The sequence below is a fragment of the Anopheles bellator genome, chromosome 1 (assembly GCF_943735745.2).
Source record: "Anopheles bellator chromosome 1, idAnoBellAS_SP24_06.2, whole genome shotgun sequence".
NCBI lineage: Eukaryota > Metazoa > Arthropoda > Insecta > Diptera > Culicidae > Anopheles > Anopheles bellator.
Window position 1 is genome coordinate 44,532,504 of NC_071285.1, and position 25,565 is coordinate 44,558,068.

General features: G+C 48.2%; 6 protein-coding genes across 8 annotated transcripts; 3 read left to right on the forward strand and 3 right to left on the reverse strand.

The window, feature by feature from the left end:
- The first annotated feature begins 1,398 nt into the window (after positions 1-1,398).
- LOC131215690 (gustatory receptor for sugar taste 64a-like) lies at positions 1,399-3,293 on the forward strand. Its single transcript, XM_058210082.1, has 4 exons — positions 1,399-1,741; positions 1,773-2,445; positions 2,534-2,786; positions 3,207-3,293. The coding sequence occupies exons 1-4, from the start codon at positions 1,399-1,401 to the stop codon at positions 3,291-3,293; spliced, it is 1,356 nt and encodes a 451-aa protein (XP_058066065.1).
- LOC131216452 (uncharacterized) lies at positions 3,191-4,793 on the reverse strand. Of its 2 annotated transcripts, none has more exons than XM_058210948.1 (3): positions 4,667-4,793; positions 3,992-4,423; positions 3,191-3,923 (listed from the first exon to the last, which is right to left on the reverse strand). In XM_058210948.1, the coding sequence occupies exons 1-3, from the start codon at positions 4,674-4,676 to the stop codon at positions 3,496-3,498; spliced, it is 870 nt and encodes a 289-aa protein (XP_058066931.1). In that variant the 5' UTR covers positions 4,677-4,793; the 3' UTR covers positions 3,191-3,495. The 2 variants fall into 2 exon arrangements, with proteins under 2 accessions (XP_058066931.1, XP_058066930.1); XM_058210947.1 differs by having other exon boundaries at positions 3,989-4,423.
- A 1,806-nt stretch (positions 4,794-6,599) lies between these two features.
- On the reverse strand, positions 6,600-7,176 carry LOC131215007 (natterin-3-like). Its single transcript, XM_058209375.1, has 2 exons — positions 7,098-7,176; positions 6,600-7,027 (listed from the first exon to the last, which is right to left on the reverse strand). The coding sequence occupies exons 1-2, from the start codon at positions 7,117-7,119 to the stop codon at positions 6,600-6,602; spliced, it is 450 nt and encodes a 149-aa protein (XP_058065358.1). The 5' UTR covers positions 7,120-7,176.
- Positions 7,177-8,230: 1,054 nt separating this feature from the next.
- Positions 8,231-9,058, reverse strand: LOC131215006 (uncharacterized). Its single transcript, XM_058209374.1, has 2 exons — positions 8,954-9,058; positions 8,231-8,891 (listed from the first exon to the last, which is right to left on the reverse strand). The coding sequence occupies exons 1-2, from the start codon at positions 8,961-8,963 to the stop codon at positions 8,443-8,445; spliced, it is 459 nt and encodes a 152-aa protein (XP_058065357.1). The 5' UTR covers positions 8,964-9,058; the 3' UTR covers positions 8,231-8,442.
- A 4,063-nt stretch (positions 9,059-13,121) lies between these two features.
- LOC131216405 (phospholipase B1, membrane-associated-like) lies at positions 13,122-23,212 on the forward strand. 2 transcript variants are annotated; one of them, XM_058210888.1, is made up of 6 exons: positions 13,122-13,456; positions 21,519-21,811; positions 21,889-22,217; positions 22,287-22,561; positions 22,640-23,087; positions 23,148-23,212. In XM_058210888.1, exons 2-6 carry the CDS (start codon positions 21,569-21,571, stop codon positions 23,176-23,178), a joined length of 1,326 nt encoding a protein of 441 aa, XP_058066871.1. In that variant the 5' UTR covers positions 13,122-13,456; positions 21,519-21,568; the 3' UTR covers positions 23,179-23,212. The 2 variants fall into 2 exon arrangements, with proteins under 2 accessions (XP_058066871.1, XP_058066872.1); XM_058210889.1 differs by having other exon boundaries at positions 21,889-22,212; positions 22,282-22,561.
- A 602-nt stretch (positions 23,213-23,814) lies between these two features.
- Positions 23,815-25,490, forward strand: LOC131216743 (phospholipase B1, membrane-associated-like). Its single transcript, XM_058211309.1, has 5 exons — positions 23,815-23,884; positions 23,980-24,185; positions 24,252-24,580; positions 24,636-24,910; positions 24,978-25,490. The coding sequence occupies exons 2-5, from the start codon at positions 23,985-23,987 to the stop codon at positions 25,469-25,471; spliced, it is 1,299 nt and encodes a 432-aa protein (XP_058067292.1). The 5' UTR covers positions 23,815-23,884; positions 23,980-23,984; the 3' UTR covers positions 25,472-25,490.
- Positions 25,491-25,565: the final 75 nt, after the last annotated feature.

Genomic DNA, 25,565 nt, shown 5'->3' on the forward strand with positions numbered 1-25,565 from the left:
TGAACTTTAGGCTGTACCACGGCAAGCGTGCTTTATGAAATGGGTTTCTGCTTGCCGTGATTTTGTGTGTTTGCGATTGTGTTTCAATCCGCATGGGCAATGCCCTATTTCCCTTTGGGCGGTATGTTTGGTTCAACAGCATATGCTACTAGCAGAAATAGAGCAGATGATTTAAACTAAAGTTATGATACTCCAGAAAACAATAATAAATTGTAATTAATCACCAAACACTGAGAAAGCCATAACCGGGTTTGTTCGAAGTCGTGCACGCTCCTAGCGACACCTAGCGTCAGGTACCGCAAGTAATACTTTTGCCGTAATTGCGTGCAACGTGCCGTACGATGCAAGCGAACTTGCAAGGAAGAAATCTGAATTCTTTTCGTTTGATGATGATTCGTTTGTGATTTTGATCAATCAATCAAATTCAATCAATTTGTTGTTCGAATTGTAGTTTATGATTATAAATCTAAAAATTTTAACAAACCACCAAATCGGTTTGGATGTAGTTACTTCTGTGAACGGAAATTCTGTGACCGCATTGCTGAAGAAGGAAAAGTATTGAAAGAAAGTTTTAATAATAGTAAGGAGTACGCTTGACGGAAATTTTGGTAACGAATGTGTCGAATTGACGGTGCTATTTACTTTGGCATCAGCAATTTTAGTGTTACTGTTCGGATGCGAAGTCCACTCATTCGATGTATCAATCGCACTGTCTGCCGTCCGCATCGCAGTGTAATAATCCGCTGCGGGAGATATAATTTATTTGCCCATTTGCCCAACATGTTGCGAACGGCGGACCGCCGGATGATGAACTATTTTCAGGCCCATTTAGCGTCAGGGCGCGCCTAAGCCCACAACCGATCCATCAACATTGGGTGTTTACCTTTTAATTATCGGTCAAACGCTCGGTAAACGGTGGCCGTCCGGCAGCCTCCGGACTCGGCTGATGGCGGACCGAAGAGTCACGGGCAACCCAGCATAATTGGCTTCCAGCGTAAGCTCATCAGCTCAGCGCGGGCAAAGCTCCCTGTAATCACACCAGAAGCCAACGTGCTGCACTCCCCCCCGAGCAACCCACCTCCATTGTTGACTTTCAATCAGCCAGACATCTGTGACGTCACGAGCGCTGGGCACGACCCGATCCGTCCGTGTCCGGTTGGTGGTGTCATGTGGCCAGATTCCCAGGACACGAAGTGAAAGTGGAACCAGTGGGTCAGGATAATTGTTTTGTTTACAACTTGTTTCCCTCCCGACACGGCACGGCATATTCAATTGTCGGCCCACAGGATACGTTCCTGCTCAGCCGGGTGACAGTTCCAGTCTCGACGAGGACCGTCCAGGTTGCGATCCTAGCCGGTTGGAGTGTCTTCTTTTGTGTGGTTTGCAGAACCGTCCACGATGAAAACGTCGGGACGGTCGGAAGAGACTCCCGTCAAGCGGCTTGCCATCATTTCGGCCACCTCGACCGTGATGGTGACGGATACCCCGACTGGACACGGGTTGAAGGCGGTCAGAGAGTGCAGCGCACACGAAGCCCTCTCGGTAGTCATCTTCATGGGCCAACTGTTCTCGCTGATGCCGGTCGTGGGCTACACCGGAAGTGATCCGCGCCACGTGACGGTGCGTGTCCGTTCGGTGCGCTTCGTCTACGCCATGGTCACCCTATCGCTGATGCTGACGCTCGTCGTGATGCTTGTGAATCACACGGCCCACCTGCCCGGTTTCAACGTGTCCGTAGCGTGTAAGTCCGACCCGGGAACTGTATCGTTGAGGCACCATTCAACCGGAAATGCGCTCCGTTTCAGCATCGCTGGCCTATTACGCCGTTATCCTGCTGTTCATGGTGGAGCTGATAGGGTTGGCCCGGAACTGGTCCACCATCATGACGCGCTGGTACGAGGACGAGCTGCCGTTCCGGAGTGCCCCATACCGGCCGCCGGTCGGGGCCCTCTCGCTCCGGCGCAAGGTCCGGCTCATCGCGTGCGGCGTGATTCTGTGCGCGTTCCTTGAGGACATCCTCAACTTCATCTCGGCGTACCAACTGAATGGGCTCCACATCCGCTACTGTCCGCATCGGAGCGGGTTCTGGAAGAACTTCTTTCACCGCGAGCATCCGTACGTCCTGCGGGCCGTGTCCTACAATCCGGCCATCGGTTGGGCCATCGAGTTGACGATGCGCGTGGCCAAGTTCACCTGGCACTTTGTGGACGTTTTCATCATCTGCCTCAGCCTGTGTCTCCAGCGCCGGTTCTTGCAGTACAACGAGCGGCTCGAGCGGATGGTCGGACAACCGCAGTCGGTGGGCGTTTGGCGCGAACTGCGACTCCATTTTGTGCGCCTGACCGAGTTGCTCCGGTTCCTGGACGGGCGCTTCTCGCGGCTCATTCTCGTGTCCTGCGCCAACGACATGTTCTTCATCACGATGCAGCTTTTCAACAGCTTCGAGTAGGTTTCGTGGGCCTTCCTGTCACCGTTTCGGACCATAACCGCTTCCTTATCGTCCCTGGCCGCGGCGGGGGGGGTTCTGGTCTAGCTTGAAGCCTACCACCATGACGTCCATCTACTTCTGGTACTCGCTCGCCTTTCTGATGGGCCGCTGCTTTCTGATGCTGTTCGTGGTGTCCTCGGTTAGCAGCGCCGCCGATCGGCCGCTGGAAACGCTGCGCCGGTTTCCGAGCTCCAACTGGAACCTGGACCTGCGGCGACTCTGCGACTCGGTGGCCACCGCCGACAATGCCCTCTCGGGCATGCGGTTCTTCTACATCCGGCGGCCCCTCATACTGGCGGTAAGTGGCTTCCTGGAAGGGATTTGAACCTCCAGCTATAAATAAGCCTTGGCGCAATTCACGGAATGTCTGCAGAAAAACCACCGCAAAACGGTGGTCAACCGTATCTTATCTCCGGTCTGAACCAAAGACGGGCAACTGCACCAAACATCTCCGGTCACTCGGGTCGTTCCTTATCGGTCGGAGCGGAGCGCTGGTGCTTGAAGTAAGCAAATAAAATCGATCTTCCGTATCAGTTACCTATCGATTCGGCACACCAGACTAAGGCACGAGATAGGAACAGAAACCGGTGATTAGATAACGGCGGTCCATATTCCGATTTTCTGTCCCAAGCCGAAGCGATTGTTTTCTGGAAAGAATTCCAATTTATTCAATGATTCATCTACAATCATCGTTAAAGCTTAACGTTTGTCTCCACAGATGGCCGGTACGATCATCACCTACGAGCTGGTGTTGCTGGATCAGGTCAAGAACATTCCGGACAACACGCGGGACTGTACCTTCTAAGCTAGCTACAGCCTTCAACGCCACAGAAACAGCACCGCAGTTTTGGTTGTCGATTTGTATTTTGTATTTTGTGTAGCTTCTGACTCGTAATAGAGGGCTTGCCGAAATGTTTCAGACTCTTGCCGAACCCCGATCCGAACTGGGCCCTATTTCAAACTGTACCTTTCTTCGACAATATTGCGTGACTAGCCGATAGCCCCTTCTAGTGCTCGATCAGAACTTCGTAGTTCTTGATCGGGACTTCGCTGCCACCGTACGGGATGTAGAGCGTCTGGTGGCTCGGGTGGATCTTGCCCGGTGTCAAGCTGCCCATATAGTGGGTCCGGCCAATGTACAGGGCCTCCCCAGTCGAGGTACGCCCGCCAAACACGGCGTTCGGGGGTACGCTACCAAATCCGGACGGAACCCAGGACACGTTGCCGTTGCACAGGATCTCGAACGAGTGCTTCGGTATCTCCTGGCCGTTGTGGCACACGTAGGCGATCTGCTTGCTCGGCAGGACCTTCGCTGGCAGCTGATCACCCTCGTGGAACGCCCGACCGACGTAGATCGGCGAGCTGTCGGAGTCGTGACCGGCCAAGATGGCACCCGGAGGGACCGGAGCGTGGGCCGAGCAGTGTTGCCAGGAAGCTGCACGGAAGAGATGTGGATTAGGTGACAACATTCGATTGGTAACTCAGAACTGCTTCACTTACAACGCTGCTGTCCTACGAGGACCTCGTAGCTCAGGATGCTCTGTTCGGCGCCGCCAAACGGAATGTACAGACAGCCGTGCGAACGATGAACCTTTCCAGGAGTCAAACTTCCCTCGTGATGTGCCCGCCCTACGTACAGCTGCTCCCCGGTAGTTGTGCTGCCAGCCAGCACTGCCCCAGCCGGCACGTGACCGTTGCCACTGTGAACCCACGTGAATCCGGTGCCCGTCAGCACCTCAAAGTTGGATTTGAATATCTCCAACCCGTTGTGGGACACGTAGGCTGCCTGTTTGGTCGGGAGGACCTTCGCTGGCAGCTGGTCACCCTCGTGGTAAGCTCGACCAACGTAGATCGGTGACCCATCCTGATCGTTGCCGGCGTGGACGGCAACCGGCGGAATGCCCTGGTGCGAGGTCCACGGAATCCAGTTGAAACCTACAACAACAAGGTCCGCAATATGAGAGTTGCGCCACTAAACCACTCCACGACCAGTGAATGACGCAACGGAAATTCGCAGCGGAAATCAGACCATGCCGGTGGTCTTACGGCTGGTGATAACGATAAAACACTGTTTTCCGGTTACGCCCCGTTACGAATCGATTCCGACAGGGCGTTGGCGTAAACTGATAAGAGACCTGGTGCGATTGGAAATCCAACTCCCGGTGGACTGGAACTTACCGGTGTTCATTGTGGGCTAGTAATAATCAGACTAGTTGCAACTCACAAATCGGTAATGAAGATGGGAACGGATTCGCTTCAATTCACACTTCGGGCAGTCCTTCTTTCGGGACGGTCTCGACACGACTGGTGACTTTGTAGCCGCTGGAAGTACGTAAAAGGTACGAGTGCCCGGCATGTAATGAGATGGTCGTGGAGCAGCTGATAAGGTGATACCAAACACGCACACCTACGGAGATGATTTAAAGTGGTGTTGTGAGCCGGAATGTTTATCTAGCACACCCTCAGGTTTAGTGTGGATCCAACACCAGCGGAAAATGATTGAATAGTGATAGAGCAAAATGGGTGATTCATTCGAAACAGCAAATAAGCCACAGCGCTAACGCAACCAGAACGTGAATCATGGCCGATAGTGATGATAGGTCCCAGTTTCCGTTTGGACCAATATTGGCCGTTAAAGCGCGACCTTAGAATTTGAATTGAAACATTTAAATTAAATAGACAGTTTCAGCCTTCACGGATTGATAAGTGATTTACTATGATGATTCGATGATGATTCGCTAATTTTTATTTATTTTGCTACATAACACTAACAGCAAAGTATAATTAAAGGAAATGTAAGGCAATCAACAATAAGCTCTAAATTGTGTATTCCAATATGTCACTTATTATTGGACCCATCACTGTAGGGGCCTATGTTAGACACTCGACAGATAAGATGATAACTTCCCAGTGTTCGACCCATATTTTATCTCTGTCTCCCTGGCGCTCTGTGTTGGTGTTTCGCAGAAAGCTTCGCTGGAAGAAGCAAAAACGATGGGGACTTTTAACAAACCATATGCTGTAAATATTTATTTTGCACTAAACCCCGCTATGAGTTGTTCTTTTGCACGTAAAAAGTGTGCCACAGTGTGAGTGTGGTGTTGCCAACTGCAAACCACAAGCATCCAAATACTACAATAGCACTAATTGTTTTACAATCCATTACTCGACAGTAACCAATGAATCAGTTTATTGAAGTAATTTGCGTGTAATCATGAAACTGTTTCACTAATCTCACATGGCTCAGGGCAAGTATGGTACAAGGTTTAAACATAGACAGGCCAAGGAACGGGGGTAAGGAATCACGATCGACACGATAGCTTCCGAAGCGAGCACGCGGTCGTTCGGCTCCACGTGGTTGGTCGGTGCTTAGGCGAGATGCCACGAACTGGGAAAATTGGAAAATTATGAATAAGAAAGCAATGCTGAAGAAAGATTTTGTAAATCTCAAGAACGAAGGCTGTTTAGATGACGGAATAGATGGTGGATGAAGCTCATTTTTGACTTTATTTGCTTCAGTGTAGTGCCACTTCTAACGGCGAGTTATGTCCTGCAAGATATGCAAATACCGGCCAATACGACCTTCAACTTTACTTTTCAAAGTTATCAATCCATTCCGTCACAGTTTAAGATACCAGATATAAAAATGGAAATGGCTTTACAGATAAGTTCATCCTTGACCGCTAAAAGGTGAGCAAGAAACAATTGGCTAGACTTGTATTTGGAACGGAAGAGACAAAGCATTGGGCACATGCTAAGAAAGCAGACAAGAAAGGGAATATTTTCTTAGATAAGCTCACTGCAGTCAAGTTATTTTCTCCATGATAACATGACCGTCAACTGTTTCAACATATTTCATTTCAGGGCAAAGAATTAATTTATGTAGCATTTTTTTAAATAATTTTATTCAAATCTTTCAGAAAAAAAATTGTTGTTTTAGTAAATGAGTCGATTGACTTGGGAGATTGATTGCTTGGGAAATTATCTTCCAATCCATCCGAAATTGTGACAATTTTAGACAATACAGTTACGATTTATTTTTCTCAAATGTTGGTAGTCCCCGCAGATTTGTTTAGTCCGAATTTCCACTACCGTGTTGCTGTTGGCATTCTCAGTTCTCTATCAGAACTTCGTAGTTCTTGACCGAGATTTCCTTGCCCCCGAACGTAATATAAAGAGTCTGGTGGCTCGGGTGGATCTTGCCTGAGGCTAGGCTGCCCTTGTAATGAGCCCGGCCTACATACAGACCCTCTCCGGATGATGTACGACCGCCCAACACGGCGTTTGGCGGTACGACGCCAAACCCGGACGAAACCCAGGACACGTTGCCGTCGCACAATACGTCGAACGACTGTTTCGCTATCTCTTTACCGTGGTATCCAACGTACGCCATGTGTTTGTTCCCCAGGACCTTCCCTGGCAGTTGGTCACTGTTGTGGTTTGCCCGCCCGACGTAAATCGGAGAGCCATCGGAATCGTGACCGGCTAAGATGGCACTCGGAGGAATCGGAGTGTGGTTTGAGCAGAACTGCCAGGAAGCTAACGGGAGAAAGAATACCGTGATCGGATTCAGCGTGATTGCAATAAAGTATCGCGAGGCTTAACTTACAGTGTGGCTTTTTTGTTTCCATCTTTTAAGTAAATAAATTGCAGTGGACGACGCTGATGAATGACCGCAGCTTTACTCCAACCTTCCAAAGCTCTTCTTTCGGAGCGATCTAGACACGAATGTTAACTTTGTAGCAGATGTTAAATGTTAATATAGAACCTATGATAAAGAAGGGGTATGGCCGATAAGGTGATAAAGAAGGGGTAGCACGGAGCTCACATTTGCAACGATGCCACATTCTGGTATAAATAGGGGAAATGATAAGATGGTGCATCATTCCAGGCGTAAGAGAGCTTTGAATCCCACAGTCGAACACAATTGGCAACGTCCCGTGTTTATCATAGTGAAAATAGTGTTTATGATAGTGAATTGACAAAACGTTTCCGATATTCAAACTCCTAACAATCTTGTCGGTGCGACGTTTGATGTGGGAATGAATGAAACGGAGATTTTTTAAAAATGTTTCTGAATAATTCCAATAGAATAAAATTAACAATTAACAATTAAAAGAATCTGTTGAGGAACAATTTCAAGTTTGACCGATTTTGAATTGTTTGTTCGTAATGCATAACCAACGATTTAAATTACTCTTAGTTCCGTTAGAACCTTCAATTGCGTTTATTTACGGTAGAGTGTTGTTTAATAGTTGACTACACAGTGAAATTGCGAGATGCTTGCGAAGAACTGTTCAAAGGCGTTATCAAACACTCTCCATGTTATCTTTCGCTGTGGTCAAACACTTTCTTTAGGTCTTCATAATCACCCGTAGTACGCAGGAACGTTTTGTGAACCACAAAGCTCTTCTCGAGAAGGTGTACAAAGCTCGTTATTTATGATGATTTTCTAGAAACACAAAATAGTGCGAGACAGATAGTGAAGAGCAAATTAAGAGCCATGCGTCTTATTGTTTGCAAGCTCTCAGAACTTCTAGGAAAGGAAGAGTTCTAAACCTTGCGCAATAATTCCTGTTTGAAATCGGATGTTGACATTGAAAGAAAGATAAGATTTGCCACTTGCTACTTTTTGCTATTTTTTGAGAACAGCGCAGCAAAGATATAGCAAGTCAAGGGCACTACTTTTGAGACGTTCAACTTCGAATTGAATTAAAATTCAGAATATTATTATATTGAACTCGGTACGATATTTTTATTGGAAAAGCTATTTACGTTTTTGTTAAGTGTTTGAATACGTATCTGGGAAATGAAATCTCTGTAAATGCAAGGCACGGATGCCCGTTTTCTCATCTGACTAGCTAGCCAGATGAATGGAGATTTCAATGCCACAACTCCGTAGAACTCCTTGGCAGGGCAGTTTCTTCTAAAAACTACCGACGACGACAGCACTGTTAATTCTCTACCAGGACTTCATAGTCCCTGATCGAGATTTCCCTGCCCCCGTACGAAATGTAAAGCGTCCTGTGTCTCTGGAAAATTTTGCCTGGTGCTAGGCTTCCCCTATAATTTGCACGACCTATGTACAGTGGCTCTCCGTTCCAGGTACGGCCACCCAAAATGGCGTTTCGTGGTACTTCGCCAAACCCAGACCGTACCCAGGACACGTTGCCGTTGACCAGCACATCGAATGCCGATTTCCTATACTCCCGGCCGCCATAGCTTACGTAGGCCATATGCCTGTTCGCTGCCACCTTCCCTGGTAGTTGATCACCTTCGTGGATCGCCCGTCCTACGTAAAGCGGAGAGCCATCCGAATCGTGGCCAGCTATGATGGCCTTTTGAGGGATTGGAGCGTTGGGCGGGCAGAACTCCCATGTGGTCAGCAGGAGCAAACAGAGCGCTAAAAGGATTTAGGGTAGTTTAGTGTAAAATGCCGTTGGAAGGTTACACAGTGTTGCTTACCTTTATCCATTCAGACTTATCATATGGTTGTGATGCGCGATGATAGTAAATAATCACAACTTTTAAATCAGAATACAAGAGCCTTTCTGTCCAAGCGATCCAGGCAGAACTGTTCCCTCGCAGCAGATGCTGTAAGCTTATATAGAGCACTGAGTGCCGGGTCACCTCGAAGCAAGTGATAAAAAAGGGAAATTTGCACCAATATATATTCTGGTATAAAAAGGGGAAATGATAAGATGGTGCATCATTACAGGCGTAAAACTTGTATGATTCCCATACCCACACTCAAAGAAGCGACACTCCGCAGTGACGAACCAAGCATGAAAAACCTCACTTTTGGTTTCTCTATATGATCAATATGATCTGCAGCAAATTTAGACGAAGCAGTGGCTGAAATATTCTGAACGTCGAGTGTTGGCAACTTGAAGGCAACGTGGAAAGAAGGACACTGTTTGCTTTTACTGTGGGGCTACATGAGGTGTTCCGTAATGATTTTGACATTAACGATTAATGCCAAAGTGTTTACGCCTCGGCCAAAACATATACGTTTTGACAGCGCCGCAGCAGTTTGGCATTAATCATTAATGTCAAAATCATTCCGTTACGCTTGATGTAGCCCCGCAGTTACAGTTTGTTTTGTTAAAGTGCAGACTCCGCGAGATGCAAAATTAGCTTGAATTTAATATGCTAATTTAATAAGGTTCTTTTAGCAAATTTCTCCCTTTGATTTTTTATAATGTAATATGTCACGAGATCATTGCGTCACGATCGCCACGATCGCGTCCGAAGCGAGCACGCGGTCGTTCGGCTCCACGTGGTTACTCGGCTTTGGCAGGGAGAGGGTGATCTTCGCTGAGTTCAAGTTCAACGTTCAACGTTTCTCTCGCGGAGATTAACGCGCGGATCGCACGCAACATTTCACGCAAGCCAACACCGTCGCGACCGCGACAGAAAAGGAAGATTGATTTACAATTAAATTGTAATTTGTTATAGCAAAAATATGATTTAAAAAAATTCCAAATATGATTGATTGTTTTGTTGTGATCATTCGCTTTCCAATACATTTTTTAATTTTTTTTTTCAAATATTTTATTTAAAGAATTGATAGTAATAGTTGCGGCAATTTGTTAGAAATGCTTTAGAGTATCTAACTCTATCAATTCTGCTTTTTTGTTAACATAATCAATTGCATAGCATCAATTATCAATCATAATCAGCACATCAATCAAGCTGTTAGTTGATTGCGTGGAGTTGTTAAAGTTAATTCATGACTGAAAAAAACCAACGGGGAACCCAGACAATCATAAGATCCAACTAACTCCCAAAAGAAAATGGAATAATTCATTCAATTTCAACACGTTGTTGTAATGCGAGTCGCGAGTCACAAGTTTTAACGATATCCTACTGTGTTCCAAATCAAAATCATCGAACTGTTTCGGAACATTTACACCTCACAGGCGCGATTGAAAGTCATTGCAATTCACGTTTCATGTCGATAACTTTTGGCAAAAGAAACCTAACAAGCTGCTCGTGCTGGCCAGTTTTTTAATAGCACCGACAGTGTGGGAAGTAATTGGATCATCGTTAGCAGACTGCTCGCTGATAAAACATCAATTTGATAATCTTATCTTATCGTATAGATTCACAACAATGAACGATTGCGACAATTTACTGCACTATTCCATGAACAGTTGAAATAAAGTTACATCATATTCCATTTTGTCATCATGAGCATATCATTAGGAAATCGAAACCCCTTAAAAGTTTAGGCCGTACGGGGAAAGACGAAATTTGTTAACCATTCAATAGTTTCCATCGCCTAACTTTCTGCGCTAAATGTATCGTTTATTATTGTTATAATTTAGCCTTCGAACAGTGTAAAACGCACCACTTTTCTCACTTTTCTACGAGAATTTCGTAATTTTTCATATTGAGTTCCGAACCGCCGTACGGAATATAGAGCGCCTGATGACTTGGGTGAACTTTTCCCGGTGTTAGGCTACCGTTGTGATGGGCCCGACCTATGTATAGCGGTTCTCCAGTAGCGGTACGTCCCCCGAGGACAGCATTCGGTGGTACTTGGCCAAATCCCGACGGCTGCCAGGAAACGTTGCCACCGCATAGCACCTCGAACAACGATTTCTCATGCTCTTTGCCACCGTAGCAAACATAGGCGATATGTCGGTTTGCTACAATTTTTCCTGGCAGCTGACCACCCTCGTGGATCGCCCGGCCAACGAAAAGCGGTGAGCCATCCGTATCATGGCCAGCTGAAACGGCATTCCGAGGGAGCGGGACGTTGGGCTGGCAATGTTGCCAGGATGCTACGCAGAAGATCGAAGATTAAGTATGGTTACAACAAAAATCGTTCTAAAAACCATTACCGCGCTGTCTGTGCATTTTTTGCTGATGATTATATGCAGTTGGACGATGAACTTAGGTTTGTCACAACTCGCTGCTTTTGGTCCTTCTTCCCGGGCGGTCCAAATGGAACTGCCGACCTTGTGCGGACGAGGGCATTACGTGTTCATTATTACGATTTTTGATATGGATGTTGTCATCGTACAGTATGGTTATGGTTTTGCCCTGCCCAAACCGATACCGATAGCCACAAATTTGTGCTGTTACATCAATCGTTTTGGGTCCGCTGGTCTGGTCGCTGCTATGTCTGGCATTATAAAACCTATACTAGCTTATTTTATGATTTGTCATTCTTTGTTTTATTGCTTTTCTAGGAAAGATCAATGAGCTGTGCTTTAGCTGTGTTATCAAATTCTATCAATGCGTCTGGATAAGAGACTTTGGCAATCATTTGTTACTTTCTCGAACCGGCTGTTTACTACCTCGAAACGTTGCGATACTGTCTCAAATAATTTTCCAATGCTGGTTCGTGAAACTTGAAAATTATTATACTAGACAACAACGGACAGTAAAAGTTGCTGTTAGTAAATAGTTACTGCCAACGGCTAATGCATAACTTAACTCAATTTCATCGATTAATCGGTGTTCGTACGTAAAAAGTCAATTCGAACTTTGACCACATATTTTACAAAAATGGAAGTTGAAGAATGAAGAGTGCGAAGGTAGGTCTCCAGATGTGTTCAAGGAATAAACATAGCTAATGGCTAAGCCAGACAAAACAACTACAACTTCTTCTACAACTAAATTGTGATAAACGAAAACAGCCTTCAAAATACAATAAATATATAACTGTGATGTTATAACTTATAGAACATTGGTTTTAGGAATAAGTTCTTGAGGGTATATTTTCAAAAAACTCACAACAAAGTTTCATAAAAACTTACACTTCGAGGATTTAATGATCATATGATCTTTCACCGCGTACACCACATTACGCTCAAAGGTTACGGCTTTCAGCAGCTGCCAATTGCAGAAAAAAGGGAAAACTTCTATGCACTCGGTTCCGGAGAAGAATCTAGAACCGGTTGCACCGAAACTACTTGCCATGGTCAAGGCTACGGCGACGGTCAGGCACAACAATCGATTCGGCCAATTGGGCTGACATAATCAAATGAGCCGGAGAGCTGAGATGGGGGTTAGCTTTTCCCTTCATTAAAAAAACAGCATCTCAGCGATGCACGACAGAGGCGAAACGGAAGAGAGTGAAAACAACGCTCATCTGATCGACAGACGGCTCGATCAACCGATCATCATCATCATCATCGCGATCTCATTGGCCCGTCATTACCGTGCGCATGTGTTTCTGGTGTGTAAACACTTTAATTTGCGTGCGAGGTGCGCGCATGTGTGCGCCGTCCACTTTCAGCCATGTGCAGTGCGCAGGGACATTTAATTGATAGCGTTAACATAAGGTTACGGTTCCTAACGGGTTCACCGGGCTTCGATCAGCAACCTCCCGCGGCCCCCCAGCTGTGGCTGATGTGAAACGAAAGAGACTGAGCGAGAGAGAGAGAGCGTGTGCGAAGAGAGAGAGCGACTGCGATTGCCGACCCGTTCTGGCGTAGAACGGAGTGCTAGAACCGCGGCGCTGCGACGATCCTTTTACTTCGCAACGGATCCGGCGTTCCGCGTCCGCGGGATCGTATATGAGGCACCCGACGGCGATCGGTCATCAGCATTCTGTTCTCGACCGTGCTGCTCGGCGGCGGTGATTGCGAAGCGCCCCCGGTTCGCCACTTTACAATGCTGTCTCCGTATTCTCCGATCTGCGTGATAATGTTTGGCGAACGAACATCGGTGCTTCGTTTGTGTTGCTAGAAAACGGCATCCCGTACATTCCGCGTGGGTGTGAACGTGTGTAATTAGGCACGATTATCGAACGGTGTAGTGCAACGAGTAATTTAATTGCGAAACGAGATGAACGTGCTGTGAATTCAATGCTGAAAACTTGGTATTATCATATGAACTAAGAGTTTAGTGTTTGTGGAAAGTAGTTCCACCTTTGACACGGCCCCCCCATCGAGGTGGTCGCAGTTTCTTTCCCGTAGTGCCAAATCCCGTAGTGGTTTAAAAATTTTAAAGGTAGGTTTAGTGAGTGGAATGGATGTGCTGAGTGTTCATCATGGACTGTGTTATAATTAAAAACTCACTAACGCGCTAGTTATTAGGCTAACGTTTTGGCGGGTGTTGTGTTATGGAAAAACAAGGCCAAACAATTGTCCTCAAAATGGACTTCGAATACTTTGAAATGACGGACGGATCTTATCGACCGTAAGCACTCTATTCTTTCTTTAGGGATACTACATGTTTTCTTCTTCAAAACTGTGCTCTGAGAAGCGATAGGATTCACGAAAGCTCACAGCAGGATGCCCAGGTCCCGCGTGGTCGTTCTCAGTTCGCCGCCACAATTGCCGCTCATTTGGCTCGGTCAAAGAGAGAAAAAAAACATCATCATGTTTGAGCCCATGTTTCGCTCTCATAAATCATGTCGCATATCGCATCCGACGCCGACAGGGAGACGTTTGAATGCCAAGCGATGTGCCAAATTGGTGTGCCGCCGAGCGCATGAGCACATTGTTCTGGTTCATTGGCACAGAATATGGCGATGTTTGCGCCCGCAAAGCGAGTGAGAAACAATTGTCACAACCGTCACCCGTTGGTCTTGGGCTGCGACACAAAGAACATCCGTCAGGCCCAGCCTTTCCACGTAAGAAACGATTACATGCCCATCGGCTTGGGCGCCGAAGAAGCTTAAACTTGAAAGTAATGACATAACCTTTGTGTACACGGGCAGGGGGACCTGGACAGGCAACAAGAGCTGCCTTCCGTTTTCCTTGCCAGATAGACGAGGCCTTCCAGCGATGCTGCTCAGAACCTTCCGAAGACGGCGTCACGAACGGCTCAGATGGGGATGATTATCATTTCAACCTGTCAAGAGAGAGAATGAAGAAAAAAAGGAACAGGCTTTCGGGTTTCCGATGGGCTTGGAATGCTCACTCACCCGAAACTATGTGAACAACTCCAGAGTGTGCTGGTAGAACTTTGGAACCTCGAGCAGAATACGTCGGGAATGGGAATGATCTTCAACGTAGGTTCCCAATCGCTCCAATGATATGCAAAATTCTGTCAATGGCCCCGCAACATTTCGGCAATGTTTCAGCATCCTCCAAGAGCGGGGTCCTCAAGTAGTAACTTCGCCCCGGTATTCCGCACTCGGCGCGGCGAGCTGATGCAATCGTTGAGACATCGGGCCGCCGTTGGCATTTTAGTGCGATTTTCGTGAGAAAAAAAACCCGGACACTTGGGCTGGAGATCACACCGATCTAATGGTACTTAAACTACCCCCCTCACTGTGTGGTCCTCTCCGCGCGCACTTCCGCCTTTTTGGCGACCGAAATCTCGACCCCCTCTCGGTCTTATGTTCGCGACCGATAAAGCAAACAAGTTCAAGGGCTGGCAGCCCCTCGCCGAGGCGTTTATGTACCCTCCGTGACGCGTACCTCGCGGTCGACCGAGAATTGTGTTTACCTCCCGGAGCAGGCCTAGAAGTAGTTGGCCCGGTCAATGATCGTAAAATGGTCGAGCGCTCAACGACAACAACCAGCAACAGGTTTTTGGAGACACACTAAAATTAGCACCGCCATACGGTGCTGGCTTCCCTCGGCGTGCGGCCTGTGGCCCTTAGCCCAAGTCCTAGGTCTAGGTCACTGGGACGGGCGGCGGCGGCGGCGACGGAAGTCGGTGGCGTCTTTCGCTGGCCAGCAATTAAGAGAGACCGTCAAAATCTGCATAGTAGTACGGGCCGGAGTCACACTTTGATTACACTCTGCCGGCGCTGTGATTAATGGGCGCGGGTTGTCGGGCGGGGCCCTAAAGGTTGTGACCGCGCCCGGCCAGCGACCGGATCATTACGAGGGTTCCGGCGGCTCCGAGGCTTATCGAAGGCGCTGATGAAGGTCAATCATGGTGATACAGTTTTGATACAAATTATCTCTACCGGGACCACCGGGCGGGTCACGGTTAGAAGGTGGTCATTGCACGGCGATCAGGAGGACTTTCGAGGGCGATCGGGTTTATTTAGCGATGGATCCTGCTCCAAGTGTATTTCCTTACTCTTTTATATCTTTTTACTTTGTTCCACTTTCCTAACGTTTGGCCAGTAGATGGGCTTTTTTAATTTTAATTTTAATGAGACAACATATGAACGTATGAAAGCGACAAAGCGACGAAATCATGACTAATGTTCATGGAATTCATAAAGCGAATGAGAATCAGTTATCAGTGTATCAAGTCCTCATTTTTATCGCGGTGTTCAGCCGACGGTATACAGCCAACCGGGCCGAAATTGCCGATTACAGCACATCGTATCAGATTTTACAGGCCACAAGAAATGAAATAATCATTCAGAAGCCTATTTCTCACGAAGCATTGGTGCCACTCGATAGTAAATATTGAATGAAGAAAGAATAAAGTACACCAAACCCGGGTGCCATCCAAAGAAGCAAAAAACGCTTTCAATAATGATGATTTACAGATTAGATTAACGAAATTCATTTACAAACGAGAACATCGCTCCATCATCGTGCAATCGCCGATCGGATCGGACGTTGACTTGTCACGTCGTGGACCGCGTGTTTGATGTTCAACCATCAACCCAACCCCCAGTCGTGTCGACGCCCAATTAGCACGTGTGTGTTAATGTAGTCGGCCACTCCGAGGAGCGACCGCGACTTCCGCATGACCGGACAGACGGATGCCTCAAATGGGTAATTTTGTTTTTAATTCTAGAAAACGGAGCTTGTGGCAAGCTCCACAATATGCATAGGTGACCCAGCGTGAGCTACAATTACTCAATCTCGGACAAGCCAACGAAAATCTTCGAACCGTGACCGAACTGTTACACCCGAACCGGTACCCACAGTCCTTGACCGACGCAGGATTGTGGCCGTTTTCCCGCCAAACAATTCACCGACGCGGGCACCACGTGGAGATAAATGCAACCGTGACCATCACACCGGAGAGCCCGGAAATAGATCGGTAGCGCTTGCACTGACCGGGCAATTTGAATACAGCGCAACAGGTAATGGCAGCCTGTCGCCCCGTTTCAATGTCACCGTACCCGGGGGGGTTGCACCAAATGTCGAATTGATCGCTGATTAGAGGGTCGCTCGCGAACAAACCGCTTTCAAATACGAGCGCGCATCTCTCGGAAGCTCGTCTCATCGTCCGTCCAAGGATGGCGGAAATGCTCGGTGCAACCCGGTGGCCAAAGATGGGTTAATCAGTCGATCGAACGGCAGGCGGGCGACCGTTTAGCGACCTCGGCGCTCGGCCCGTGAACGGCAGTTGATGAGCAGTTAGCTGGCGCCTTCATGATGATGTACTGTTCATCACACGGCGTTGTCTAGTCTGTAACGGTTCCATTTGGCTGATGGGGGACAGGTCTGACCGAATGAGGGTGCCACAATTATCCTCGTATCATCTTTGATTTGCCCTACCCCAAGGCGAACTTGTCTAGTCCAGGAGGCCCAGGATTGTCTGTGAGGATCTGCGTAAAAGTGAAATTGATTACCAGCGACGCAACGATCCGGTGATTGCATCTCATTACGCGGACCGGGATTGGCTCACTATTCCCAGGGAGCGCGAGATGAGATAATCGCAGCCCATGATTAAGACAGGATGAAAACAACCCGTAGAACTACTTATCTGAGGCATCTAGAGCCACCTGAACGGGTTCTGGCCATCAGATAAAGATTTACTTTACTGAACTTCTGACATTGGAGTAGCCGTTCGGGGCCGGAATGCTAACCGGGTGGGCACTTCAGAAAAGCTCGAGACATTCTTGAGAGACATATCGTGACGTCAATCCATGAAGCCGAATGCCGTTTATTTTTTTAAATTTAGTACCATAATTAATCGTTCCAGGGCTCCATTGTTTGCTTTATCGCCCGTTTATCCGCACATCCCCGTTCAGAGCCCGCCAAAAATTTAAATCGTAAAATTCGAATTCTTCCCGCCGGCGCACCGGTTTCTGAAGATGTGTTTTGTTGGCGTCACACTCTTTGTGCGTCACGCCGATTGGAGTGATTGGAATCGCCACTGGCTTTGCCGGAACGGCCGAACACCTCCGGATTCCCGGAAGTGATTCCGAGGTTCATGTAGTCCGGATGGACGAGTTGTCAAAAATTTAAACAACGCTTATTTGCCGACCGAGTAAGCAACTCCCTTCAGTTGGGCTTTTTGACGACGGTCGCAGCAACGGGTGCTGTTTGTCCAGCGCAAACAAACATCCTTCCGGCGGCCAGAGCCAGCCAGCATCACCAGCGGGTTTCCTGGACGGTGTAGCTTAGGTCGGATTAGCAACACACGGGCCCGGTCGCCGGCAGGAATGAAGCTGTTTGTCTAATTCCGTGCGATCACAGCATGGCCGGGAAGAAGGGGCGCAAAGGGCGTAGCAAGTGCCGTGCGTGTTCAGCATATCCACGAGGGCGATGAATTTTGCATGGACAGGCCGCGCTGTCGTGTACAGCATACGGTGGCCAGCATCGCCAGAGGCATGATGATTTATCGCAGTGCCGTGCCTTGCTGATGACGACGACGACGGCGGTCTTTATGCCGCATCGCCACACGAGTGATGCTTAACAATTCTAGCCCCGGGCCCGTGTCACTTTCGACCGACACCGTGACCGACGTCAGAAGTCTGATACCGGTTTCCGGAAAGGGAATCCCGGTGGGCCGGTGGAGCACCAAAACAATCGGTCTCGGTGGGGAGAAAGCGGATTTAGTTCCATTGGCATTGGTCAATCCCGAACAAAGTACGGCTCACGGAGCTGAGGGTTGACGAAATAACGCTTGCCCTATCCGATGCAGTTGCAGACTAGGACTGCACCAGGGCCTGCGGAATTGCACCTTTTGGTGCGGTCCGTCTAAGACACGTGCACCTTGACGACAACCAGCCCGATTCCGGTTTTCGGGTGGGATGTGGATCGGTTTCAGAATGTGGTTCAAAGTCACTCTCGAGGGTTGCCACGGATTGAAACGTTCCTTGAAGCAGGCGAGAACCGGTTGTAACCGCATCTTCTTGGGGTTGTTGAACCGGTAGCAATGGTTAGGCGAAAACAATGTAATGCTGTCTTAACGATTCTAAAAAAGAATGTCACTTCATTCGTCCGAGGTACGTCCATTAAAGCCTTACAAGAATTAAGCATATTTTAGAAACAAGACACTTGTTACGTCCAGTGCAAGAGACAATATTTGAACAACAAATGCACTACTGTGAGCTTCTACAATGTTGTTCCGTAAACATCTCAAACGGCCCCATCGTCGACATCGGCCCACTCGATGATGTAAAGCAGGGTGTAACAAGACTAGAATTAACTCTACTCAGGAGCTGAGTGTGCGTCAATCAGTGAATTAGCCGAAGGCTAATAGGAGCCTCTGAGTGTCGATGGAGGCCCGTGGCATCGTGGTGGTGGGACCGTGATCTTGACACACGTTTCGCTTTCCTCTGGGTTCTCTCTTACATCGCACACTACACTCGGCACTGAGGCTCGGGCATCGGATCACGGTGAAGTAAATAACATTAGAAGTTTGCATTAGAAGAAGATCAAAAAAGCTGTGATTTTGATAGTGTTCGATGCACTGGTTTTTTTTATTGCTAGAAGTGTGAGTAATTCCACACAAACTGAGTTCAGAAACCAAGTGATGAGACAGTAATAAGATTATCGATAATGCAGCAACTGGCACACGATTTATCTTGGTGACAAATGGAGTACACCACGATTACATACGCCTTACGAAGTAATAACCTCAGGGAACCATGTTTAAAGTTGTAATTGCGATGCAGAGTACTGCAACCGAGGCGGGTGGACCACTAGCGCGATGTCCAGTGTCAACAATAATGTCCTATAAAAGCAATATTTAATGCCCAACATCGAACAGACCTCTTCTTTTGTAACCAATTCACCTCGACGGAAGCCACGGTAATGATGATAAATTTGCTAGTGGCTGTGCTAAACAGAAACACACAACGAGAAACAATTGCGGGCCATGTTCATCCTTCGGTGCGTCGTTTTCACTTCCGGAAGAATCTCTTTCTGGAAGTCTGCCGTGCGTGCGAAATTAAGCAGTGAAAAGGGTAAAGAAACGGAAAGCGATGATTCATGATCGCGGTGTCAACATTAACGGGATGAAGATTCACCTTTTCATCGCCCTCCGGGTGAAGGTTAACCCGTGGTTTATACGGCACGTGAAAGACTCCTTTTTAAGCAGCAAACTATGCTAAGTATTCCGGTACTTGAGTGACGGTGAAATTCTTTGTCCAAAAATGTCTCGTATGGAACAGTAGATGGAAGCAAGTAAATGTACGCATCCGTTCCATTGCCGATCGATATTCCTGTTTTGGCCCAGACAACATAGTTCAGGTTCGTTTGCTTTCTTCAGTAAACAAACTTGCGAACCCACCACAAGAGCCCTGTTGAACGGGGACCGCCTTACGTGACGATCACGGCAGGTCAGGAGAGTTCGTCCTTGAACCGCCAGCAATAACAACAGTTAGGATCGGGCGAGAATCCGGTTTCCGGTGGCTTCTCTCAGAGGCAATACGCCGTTGTCGGCACGTTCGCCTTCGTTGCATTTCGTGACTCGTCTGTGGGTATCCTCCCGATGCACGCGACGGAATGCAATCGATGCATTTATCATTGCGTTTTTTTTGTCTGGGTGCAGCAGGCAGGGTTCGTTATGCTTTATGGGGTCACATGGGAATGTTGAGGTCTACGGGTCCCATCTTCGGGTGGGAGTACCCATCTTCGATGAACCGGCGACCGGCATTGAACCTGGGTTGGTTAACCTCAGGATCGGATCGGTACGATTTAGAATAGGGTTTTGAAAGCTTTGGCGAAAAAGCTTTCAGTCGTACGGTAATGAGCAGCTCTTTCCGACGAGGCTAAGGCACCGGCACTCGATTAGAACCGTACCGTGGCCACACCCTTGCTGCGGCCGCAAGGAAATCAGCGGCACTGTTGGTTTGTTTGCAATTTACTCAACATTTTACCATTCCGTTTGGGTAGATTGTTTGAGCAGCGGCATGATACGAATTAATATGCGAACGCAGCTCACTACCGGTAACGGTCGCCGGTGAACCATCCCGCGGTGAGTACATTCCTTGTGACCAGAAGCGATCAGCTGGGAAGCTTAATGGGCCTTCACATTACTATCGAGGATCAGGTTTGCGTGACGAACGGAACGGCGGCTCTAAGTGCGATCAAAACGCGTCAAGCAGAACTCGGCACTATCAGAAATGTCCACATCAGCGACCAGAGGACACTTCTATTTCGAAGCTAATGCTTGCATTGCTATATTTAGAACTGATTTTGTCACATTAACGAACTCAACAAACATAACTGTGAGTAAATATCGTTTTTTTCTTCGAAGTAAACAAATACACTATTTTTGTGTATGATAAACGCGTTTTTGTTTAAGTTCCAAAAATATCATTCGGTTGTTGAGTTTTGAAAAAAATAAATGAATACCACGATATGTTGCCAGCAGCATCATAGTTCTGGCTGAACGTGAAGATTAAAAGTGGTCAGTTTTAAGCCACTTTTTATTGTGCTTTATTTATTTGCGTTTTATAGTTCTGTTTGTGGCGGTTGGCGGTTGAAAACTAGTTGAATCACACAACTATCGACCCGAAACGGTTCAATGGACAGTATTGGTCTGACATTCAGTGCTACACGTTTCCAAGTTCAACATACCCTCGATGGCGTACTGGTTAAACTAGTTGGACCTGAATTCAAATAGAGCATTCTGGTGGTGTCGAAGCTTTCGGAACTAGGATTTTAAAACGGGCCTCCACGAAACTACGTTTCTCGCTATCGCGCTCTTGTTCACTCACGTGGCCGGCCCTGGTCGGTTAGCATCTCGAAGTTACGGTCAACCCATACTCCAGTCCGGTTTTGGGCTTCCGCGTCGTACACGGTTCCCGGTTTATTAACAACTTTTGATTTACGCTACACTGGGACAATTAGATTAAATCAAGGGCCCGGCACGAATCGGCCGGTTAGGTTGGGCGTGGATCGAAGCCTCAGTTTGAGTCGGGTTCTATGATGGCATTCCACTCCCAATTTCGCACTCCACACAACAGCACGCACAGAACGCACCTTGGTAAAAGTATCTACCCCCTGCACGATCATCATGGCCAGCTTCAGAACACGCACGCTTTCACTCGACGGCAGGGCGGATCGGTGTCTGTTGGCGCTGGTGGTGCTACTGGTTTCCCTCGCCACCTTGCAGCCGTGTGAAGGTCAGGCGCAGATCACAGCACTCGATTCCCCACTGTTCACCACCCAGTACCGGAAAATGCGCGAAATTATGTTCAACTTCATCGGCCCGACCGGCACCAGCAAGAACAAGTTTTTGGCCAATCTCAAGAAAGGGGTAAGTAGCCACAGAGCAAAAGACCAAGACGGTGGCCAGTGCCTTACGTTTCTGTTCCATCTGTACGCTCCTTGCAGAAAGTTCAACGGCAGTTCGGTTCCGACGAGCCGTTTTTTTGTGACACCGCGGGAATGCGCAGCGAAACGGTGCCCACTTCGGTGGACCAACTACGGCCAGGAGACATCGACATTGTCGGCGCCATCGGCGACTCGCTGACGGCCGGCAACGGAGCGATGGCCACCAACATGATGGAGGTGCTGATCGAGAACAAGGGCCTGTCGTGGAGCATCGGAGGTCAGGGCACGTGGCGCCAGTACCTTACGCTGCCCAACATTTTGAAAGAGTTCAACCCGCAACTGTACGGGTATCCGACCAGTGACGGGCTCTCGTCGAGAAAGGCCGCTCTGTAAGTACGCTGTGAGGGGTTAAGTTTTCCTGACTCCTGAACCGTTCCAATCACTCGCCGGGAGTCTAGGTTCAACGCAGCCGAGGGAGGAGCCATGTCGCAGGACATTCCGTATCAGGCGCGCAACCTCGTCAAGCGGATGCTGTCTGATCGGCACGTAGACATTGCGAACCACTGGAAAGTGATCACGCTCATGATCGGGGGCAACGACTTCTGTGCCGAGATCTGCTACATGTCCACCCCGGAGAAGATACTGCAGTACCACGAGAAGAACCTAGTCAGCGCTCTACGCACCTTCCGGGACTATCTGCCACGGACGTTCGTCAATCTTGCCGCCAGTCCCAGTGAGTCGCCGAGTTACGCAGGGCGCGAATCGAAGCGACACTACATGGTTTTCTCTCGTCCCACTTTCGCTTTCGCAGAGGTCGACATTCTGGCCCGGTTCAAGAACAAACCGCAGGAGTGCGTTTCGATGCACGTGATCGAGTGTCCGTGTCTGATCGCGTCCCGCTTCCGAAAGCAGCGGCGGCGCTTCAGCAAGCTGATCGAGGACTGGAACATGCTGCAGATGGAGATTGTGGCGCGGGAAGAGTTCCACGGCAAGCCCGACTTTACCGTCGTTTATCAACCGTTTACGATGAACCTTACCTTCCCGGAGACACCGTCGGGCGACACGGACTTTACGTACATGTCGCTCGACTGCTTCCATCTGAGCCAGAAGGGTTACGCGCTGGCCTCGAACGCACTGTGGAACAACATGCTCGAACCGGTCGGTGGAAAAGCGATGAGCTGGGAACGGGAGTTTACGCGGTTCAAGTGTCCCAGCGCCGAGATGCCGTTCCTGCGGACCCCCGAAAACAGTTTGGACGGGTGGGAGGCGTAGCGGACAAACACTGCCGGCGTTGTAACTGATTGTGATATTTATACTAGGTTCAAGCGAATGGGCATCGCGACGGTGTAAGGCGCTGGCCATTCTCTCATGTGCAATTTTTCTACTAAGCAAAGGTTTTGGTTAAGGTGCATCGCTTCTCATCGCAGCTCATCGCCGGGAATGGAAGGGCACTACGCCAACGCACTCCAGTACTTTTAAAGCAAAGCTACTTTAGGTTATCTCATTAAAGAAAAAGGGAATCTCACCTGCATCTCATGTCAAACACATTGGGCTGGTTCTCTTTGGTTGGGCAGTGCATCCGAAAAGTGGATGGGCAAACCCCGACATTCAGGTTGATTCCCTAGTCTTTAGAAGCGTCGCTTCGCAAGCATCGCTTCTCAAGGTTAGTCGATGTACGTGATTCTGTGACAAAATTCACACCAAATGATGTTGACAATGCGTTCATTCGTTCGTAACATCCCAACTACGCTTGATCTTGGCTACGCTCAGAGACGAATCCCCCAGCACAGTTCTTACACCATCAAGCCGATCGTGAAATGTAGATGGTATTGAGCGAGACACGATGACTATGAACGAACGTTGTTTTTACGAAGAGCATCGGGTTTAGAGTTACAGCTGTTACGTGTATATTCTGTTTGGCATCGTGAAGGATTTGCACTCAGCTATAAAAGCGCCCGGTACCAGAACCGAGCAGCTTAGTCCGTAGTTTATCTCTTACTATTCTGAAACAAAGCGTTGTAGCTGCCTTCACAATCCGAACAATTCCATTGAGGAGGTACGATCGCTACGAAGGTCATCGTAAACGACGGTACTTGTAAATTCTATAAAATCACACCTCCCATAACCATCACATATTATTGATCTTTGAAGGAAGCATGGCCATCATCGCGCTGCTAGCTATCCTGGTAGGAATTTTGTCCTGTGGTCCAACAAGCGGGCGAACCCAGGACCAAATCACGGTCCTCGATTCACCACCCTTTCTCGGGGTATATCGTGAGCTTCACAGTCTCCTGTTCAACTTTGTTGGCCCCAATAGCGCCAATCCAGTTCGCCTGAATCGTGCCCGGTCTCTTGGGGTATGGAAAAAGTACACCGAACACAGCACGGGTTTGGATTCCACATTGACCGATTACCGATTGCAGAAAATTCAAACTCCGATACCATCTGATCAAAGCTTTCCGTGTGCAACACGAGGAATGCGCAGTCCGCAACCACCGACGTCGGTACACGAGTTGCGGCCCGGGGACGTCGATGTGGTAGCGTCCATGGGCGATTCCTTGACAGCAGGAACAGGAGTGCTAGCAACCGGGATATTGGAATTGGTAATAGAGAATCGTGGACTCTCGTGGAGTATCGGAGGTCAAGGGACGTGGCGTGAGTACCTCACTGTTCCCAACATTCTGAAAATGTTCAATCCAAACCTGAACGGATACGTTGTGGCTGACAGCCTTTCGACCGACAAGGCATCAAGGTAGGAGTTCACCGTTATCTTTTTGAGTTGTACGCAAATTCTAATACTCGTCCAGGTTCGACGTGGCCGAAATCGGCGGAATGAGTGCTGATTTACCGCATCAGGCACGCAACCTAATCAAACGAATGCTCGGGGACCGCAACGTGGACATGAAAAACCATTGGAAGTTTATCACCATCCTGATCGGGCACAACGATTTCTGCAGCAGAGTGTGCTATCTGCCGCGTCCGGAAAAGGCCCTACATTATCACGAACAGAACCTGATCGCTGCATTGCGGCTCTTGAAGAAATATCTACCGAGGACGATGGTCAACATTGTGGCCGCCATAAGTACGGGCTTACACCGGGATAATTGGTCCGCCTCAAATGCTCACACTCATTTACCGTTCCCTCTCAGATGTCAACGTTTTAAGGACCTTCCGCCCTCGGCCTTCACAATGCGTTACCACACACCTGGCTGAGTGTTCCTGCATTTTCGGTTCCACGTTTAAGGACCTGCAGCCAGGCTTGAACCGTATCATGAACGAATGGAACCGTGTAGAGGAGCGCGTGGCGAGTCTTGTCGAGTTTCAAAATGTCACAGATTTTACGGTCAACTATCAATCGTTTCCGGAACGGATTCGCTTGCCCTCGCTGCCAAACGGTGATACGGATGCGAGTTTTGCTTCGGTTGATTGCTTCCACTTTAGTCAACGGGGCCACGCAATTGCGGCCAATAGCTACTGGAACAACATGCTAGAACCATTGGGCAATAAATCAGAACTAGTGCAGAGGGAATTTGAGCGTTTCAGTTGTCCCACGTTAGACCGTCCTTATCTAGCGACGCTTCGAAATAGTTTACCAAGCAATGGAAACAGTAAAGAGTGGATAAATGGGGTAACTAAGGGGTAAAAACACTAGTTTAATTTATCTGGGGCTATGTTGCAGATTTTTTTTTTAAATAAACTTAACGTTCTGCGCATTCAAATAATGTGGATATATTTCA

What these genes read in the sequence shown, in the direction of transcription:
- LOC131215690 (XM_058210082.1), top strand. Translation starts at nt 1,399, where the DNA reads ATGAAAACGTCGGGACGGTCGGAAGAGACTCCCGTCAAGCGGCTTGCC. An exon ending in TTTCAACGTGTCCGTAGCGT is followed by an intron (nt 1,742 to 1,772) that starts GTAAGTCCGACC and finishes TGTATCGTTGAG; the next exon opens with GCACCATTCAACCGGAAATG. An exon ending in CAGCTTTTCAACAGCTTCGA is followed by an intron (nt 2,446 to 2,533) that starts GTAGGTTTCGTG and finishes GTTCTGGTCTAG; the next exon opens with CTTGAAGCCTACCACCATGA.
- LOC131216452 (XM_058210947.1), bottom strand. An exon ending in CCTCGTAGGACAGCAGCGTT is followed by an intron (nt 3,924 to 3,988) that starts GTAAGTGAAGCA and finishes TCTTCCGTGCAG; the next exon opens with CTTCCTGGCAACACTGCTCG.
- LOC131215007 (XM_058209375.1), bottom strand. Translation starts at nt 7,119, where the DNA reads ATGGAAACAAAAAAGCCACACT. An exon ending in GGAAACAAAAAAGCCACACT is followed by an intron (nt 7,028 to 7,097) that starts GTAAGTTAAGCC and finishes TTCTCCCGTTAG; the next exon opens with CTTCCTGGCAGTTCTGCTCA.
- LOC131216405 (XM_058210888.1), top strand. Translation starts at nt 21,569, where the DNA reads ATGGCCAGCTTCAGAACACGCACGCTTTCACTCGACGGCAGGGCGGAT. An exon ending in TGGCCAATCTCAAGAAAGGG is followed by an intron (nt 21,812 to 21,888) that starts GTAAGTAGCCAC and finishes CGCTCCTTGCAG; the next exon opens with AAAGTTCAACGGCAGTTCGG. An exon ending in TCGTCGAGAAAGGCCGCTCT is followed by an intron (nt 22,218 to 22,286) that starts GTAAGTACGCTG and finishes CCGGGAGTCTAG; the next exon opens with GTTCAACGCAGCCGAGGGAG.
- LOC131216743 (XM_058211309.1), top strand. Translation starts at nt 23,985, where the DNA reads ATGGCCATCATCGCGCTGCTAGCTATCCTGGTAGGAATTTTGTCCTGT. An exon ending in TCGACCGACAAGGCATCAAG is followed by an intron (nt 24,581 to 24,635) that starts GTAGGAGTTCAC and finishes ATACTCGTCCAG; the next exon opens with GTTCGACGTGGCCGAAATCG. An exon ending in CAACATTGTGGCCGCCATAA is followed by an intron (nt 24,911 to 24,977) that starts GTACGGGCTTAC and finishes GTTCCCTCTCAG; the next exon opens with ATGTCAACGTTTTAAGGACC.